Source organism: Pezoporus wallicus, unplaced genomic scaffold, assembly GCF_028554395.1.
Source record: "Pezoporus wallicus isolate ANWC-B61680 ecotype Strahan unplaced genomic scaffold, APGP_CSIRO_Pwel_v1 contig_13954, whole genome shotgun sequence".
NCBI classification, from domain to species: domain Eukaryota; kingdom Metazoa; phylum Chordata; class Aves; order Psittaciformes; family Psittacidae; genus Pezoporus; species Pezoporus wallicus.
The window spans coordinates 184,568-189,367 of record NW_026638000.1 but is presented as its reverse complement, the minus strand read 5'-3'; the positions used below and the strand labels follow the sequence as shown (position 1 = coordinate 189,367).

The 4,800-nt window shown below is 61.1% G+C and overlaps 1 protein-coding gene across 2 annotated transcripts; it reads right to left on the bottom strand.

Annotated features, from left to right (window-relative positions):
• Window positions 1–617: 617 nt before the first annotated feature.
• Window positions 618–3,383, bottom strand: NKX6-2 (NK6 homeobox 2). Of its 2 annotated transcripts, none has more exons than XM_057408660.1 (3): window positions 2,626–3,383; window positions 2,249–2,421; window positions 618–1,392 (listed from the first exon to the last, which is right to left on the bottom strand). In XM_057408660.1, exons 1-3 carry the CDS (start codon window positions 3,038–3,040, stop codon window positions 1,144–1,146), a joined length of 837 nt encoding a protein of 278 aa, XP_057264643.1. In that variant the 5' UTR covers window positions 3,041–3,383; the 3' UTR covers window positions 618–1,143. The 2 variants fall into 2 exon arrangements, with proteins under 2 accessions (XP_057264643.1, XP_057264644.1); XM_057408661.1 differs by having other exon boundaries at window positions 2,249–2,416.
• Between the last annotated feature and the right edge of the window lie 1,417 nt (window positions 3,384–4,800).

The following is a 4,800-nucleotide window of genomic DNA, read 5'->3' as shown; positions in this document are numbered from 1 at the left end:
GACCCCGCCGGTAGGTGCAGGGCCGCCAGTGCCGGGTGCGGGCCGGGGGCTCGCGAGGTCGCTGTTTACGGACCCCGCCGCCAGGTCGGTGTGTTCACCTCCCGGCTTTTTGCAGCGGCCGGTAGCCGGACAGCGCGGTGGGACGCGTCCCCTCCACGGAGCGCAGCGCATCGCCTGCCGGCGGGCACCGAAACGGTTTCGGTGCTGGGAACCGGCGCTGCCACGGCAGGTTCGGGACTGCACGTTCAGTCCCGTGTATCTTCTTTCCGGGGATGTTCGGGGGGTCCCAGGTCCGAGTTCCCGTGAGGCAGTGCCCGGCTCAGCCCAGCGACCCCAGCGCATCCTCGTCCCCTCGCGGAGCGGCGGGGCCGGGCACCCAGCTCCGGGCGGGGCGGCGGTACCGATGTGAGCGACCGGCCGTGCGCGGGAGCGCCCAACCACGGCCCCACCACGGCGGAGGAGCAGGGGAACGCCGGGCGAGGGCAGCGAAGGGCAGGTCAGAGCCCCCAGGCGAGGGAGCGAAGGCCAGAAACCGCGCGGCCCCGCGCTCCCAGAGCCTCCGCCGCTCGGCCCCATAGCCCAAACAGAGGTAATGCGGGAAAAAGCAGGCTAAAGCAGAAGCTTGTTAAATAATTTATTGATTTATACAAAGTCTTTCCAACCCGCGTGGAGACATTATTTGATCCCAATGTAAAATCAAGTGTCCATTTTCCTCTAGTGCTTTTTTGGGTCGTTTTCTCTCTTTTGATATTATTAAGCATAAAATCCGGAGGCAGGAGAAACCAAACCGCCAAAACACGTAGTAGAGGGAGGGATTGAAAGAAAACAGCCATTTTTTTACACTAGAAATATACAGCACAAAATCTGAAATTTATACAAAGTGACTGAGCTTGGATTTGGCGACCCATAGAAAACGTAACAAAATCTGATTGTTAGGAGAAGGAAATCTGCAAGATGGTGAAAAGAAAGAGGAGCAAACCTCAACGGGACACGAAACAAAACCCCAAAACGCTGGAAAAATTCCTTTGAAATTTACACCGATGAGAGAGAAAATAATTTCATAACTTATTCTGTAAAAAATATATACATCTCACATACATCTTGGGCTGTACAACACCCCTCTCTGCCATGCCGCCGGGGCCCTCACAAGGTATCCGAGCTGGTGCTGCAGGGGCTCACCAGGGACAGGGCCGTGGGTTTGTGCTTCTTCAGTAGCCGCGTGATTTTTTCGTCGTCGGAGTTGGGGTCGAGGGGCTTGTTGTACTCCTCATCGTCCTCATTGTCCGAGCTCTCCTTCAGCTTCTCCGTCTCTGAGTCGTGCTTCTTCTTCGCCGAGGCCATTTCCGCCGCGTGCCGCTTCCGCCACTTGGTCCGTCTGTTCTGGAACCAGACCTGGGCACAGGCACCGGGCACGGCTCAGTCCCGCCGCCCCGGGACCCGACACCCTCCCCCGTGCCGGGCTGCCGCGTCCCGCCGCTGCGACACCACCGAAAGGTGACGCGCTGGGGACACCAACACCCCTACCCCGGTGACCACCCCGCGGACGTCCCCAGCCGGGGCAGTGCAATGGTAAAAGCGGAGGTTTCAGTGGAAAACGAGATACGGTGGCCAGAAAAATAAGGTTTTTTTGGGTGCCCAGCGCATCTCAACGGGTCGGGGCGCCTCAAGTCGTTGCCAAATAATTGCTTGGTTATGCAAAGGGAAGCCGTGCCGACTGCTGGATAGCATCTGCCCTGAAAACTCACCCGTGGGAAGCAGTTACCTGCCCGGCTTTTTGGGGAGGGGTTTGGGTTATTTTTGAGGGTTTGGTGGGGTATCTATTTAGGGTTTATTTGTTTGGGGGTTCTTTTTTCGTTTGTTCGTTTTGTTGTTTTTTATGTTTGTGGGTTTGATTTTATTTTTTTCTGTGTGTTCGTTGGGTTTGGTTTTGGGTTTTGATTTTTTTCCGCCTCTGGTTTTGGTTTTTATTGGTTCGTTTGTTTGGGGGTTTCTGATATATATAAATATTTTCTATATCGCTTGCAACACAAAGCACTCTAAGGACCAAATAGGTTATGTAGAACTTGGGCTAAAATCCTTATCCAATATCCAAACGTAATTTAAATTACAGATGACTTTAAAACAAACGAGCCGCGCGGCTGCGGTTCTCCTGGTCGGTGACAATCGCTGCCGAAGCCAGGAGCTGCCGCGTTGCCCCGGCGTCTGCAGAAGGATCCCGGGCCCGCCCCGGCGCGCCTGCGGGACCTACCTTCACCTGGCTCTCGGTCATCCCGAGGGAATAGGCGAGGCGGGCCCTCTCCGGTCCGGCCAAGTACTTCGTCTGTTCGAAGGTTTTCTCCAAAGCAAAAATCTGCTGCCCGGAGAAAGTCGGGCGCGAGTGTTTCTTCTTGCCGTCCTTGTCCAAAACCATCCCCGCCTGAGCTGAAAGCGGAGGAGAAACGGCTCCGTCAGAGCCCGGGTCTGCACCGGTCCCAGCCCGGGGCCCGGTCTGCGGCGAGGCTGCCTCGGGCGAGGTTGGCTCCGAGCAGGATTCGGTGCAGGGAAGTCCCGGATCGCGGCGGCCGCCCCGTCCACCGCGCCCGCCCGCCCCGGGCCGCGCCCCCCGCTGGAACCGGGCGCACTTACCGGGACAGGTGAGGCGGGGGTCTCTCCAGGGAGAGCCCTGCACCACTCCCGGCCAGAAGATGGGCGGCCGCCCCGGCAGCTCCGCTAGCGGCTTCGGATAGCGGGAGACTGCGGCGGGGTTGAAGTACATCCCCGCCGAGGCCGCCAGCCCGTTGATGCGGGGCAGCCCGCCCAGCAGGTTGCTGGCGGAGCCCACGGGCCTCCCCAGGATGTCGCTTATTCCGTGCGGCGTCCCCAAGGGGAGCTGCGTGTTGAGCCCGCCCAGGGCCGGCGCCTTGAAGCCGGAGGGGTTCTGCAGGGCGTAGGGGAAGAGGGAGGTCTTCATCTCGGCCATGTTGTGCAGCGCGGCCAGCGGCGTACTGCTGAGGACGAACGCGCTCTGGCGATTAGCATCCATCTGCCCCACCGCTAACATTGGTGGTCATCAGAGAGCGCGGGCCCGTCTCCAACGGCGCCGGCAGCTGCAGCCCCGAGGCCCCGCGCTGGCGGGACAGTCCCTCTTCTGCTGGCAGTATGGAAGCAGCCGCAAGTACCAAAGTTTGCCGGCAGCAGGGGAACAGCGGCGCAGCTCCGCCCGCCCCCTCCGCTCGGCGACGCGCACCACGAACGTCCAGGCTGGAGAGTGGCGAAAGCCAAGTCGGGGCCGCGCAGCCACCCGGCAGAGGTAGGAGTCCCGGGGAAAGGAGCCCCCCGCCGGCGGAGCGTCCCGGCCGGCTGCGACTGCTGCCCCGGGCCGGGGATCGAGAGGGAGAACGGACGGGCCGAGACCGGTGCCGCTGGGATGGGTTCCGCGCCTCGCCTCGGCCGCGTGTCCCGGCGGCGGGGACCCTGCGTGCCGCGCCCCGGGGCGCAGATAACCGCGCGGGCACCGGCGAGCTCCGCGCCCATTGGGCGGCCACCTCCCCGCGCCGCCGCCGCGGCCCAATCGGCGGGCGCCGAGCGCCTCCACCCCGACACGTCACGGCCGGGCCGGGCGGACCCCGGGCGCCGTGGGAGCGCGCGGGGCCGCACGTGGCCGCGCCGCAGCCACCGGGACCCCGCAGCCGGGATCAGCGCCGCTCCGCTCCCGTCCCGCCGCGGCGGGCGCTTCCCGCGGGGCGCGGACCTCGCTGTGAGGCGGGACCCGCCGCTGAGCCAGAAAGGGCTCGGCTCCGGGAGCCCTACCCGCTGCGGCGGCGCCGGGAAGGCAGCGGAGGCGTCCGCCGAGCGCCGCTCCGGGCGTGGGACAGACGGACGGACGGCGGCTCTGCCGCGCAGCGCGGAGGGAGACAGCCTTGCTTCCCGGCCCGCTCGCCTCGGTGTCGGTTATCGGTTCCCAGGGCGCGGCAGCCGTCCCCTTGCGTTAGAGTGGGATGTCTGTAGCGCGGTGATGAAAGCGGTGTTTCGTGCTGGGAACAGCGGCTGCTCGCAGTGGGCTTTGCCCATCCCCACCAGCACCGGAGAGGCCTGGCGGGGACGTACAGCCCTCGGTATGCGGAGGGGGAACGGCCGACACCTCATCGGAGAACGAAGCTCGTTCGCACAAACAAAACTACCGTAGGTATTCTTAATCGAGTATGTGCTCACTTGCCAAGAGAAGAATTCGGGTTTAAGGTCTCAATAGAAAATAATCCCGGGATCGGTGTTTGCAGCCCATTCCTTGTCGTCTCACAGCAGCCAGCTCCTGCCTTCTTGATGCGCTGTTAGCCAAGGAAAAGATTAACAAGTGGGGAACTAAAACTTTCCCAAGTGTTCAGAGGGAACATGAATCGGCTTTGCCACATCAGAGCACTAAAACGCGATGTCCCTTGGTTGTTGCGATGTCTGTCATCAGACCCGTCTGCAGGTAAATGGGTTTCGTTTAGCCTGAACCAACAGCTCTAATGTCGGTGTAAATTTGGGAAGTGTTTACTCAGGCTCGATCAATGGTCTGTATTTTCGGTTGCTGAAGTTGGACATGCTGTAACACCGTGTGTTTATGTGCATCCTCGTAAACTGCTTAACGTGAAAACGTGAGATTAAAAATGACGCTGCCCTAAAGAAGGTTTAATAAACGACTTCATTGCTTTTTCCTCTCCCTGTTGCAAACAGCAGCAACAAGGAGTAGTAAAGGGTTTATCACGCTCCTCACGAAGTCCCTTGTTCCCTTGTCGATTTCTGCTGGCTTTTTGCTCCCGGGCTCGGCCGACGGGTCGG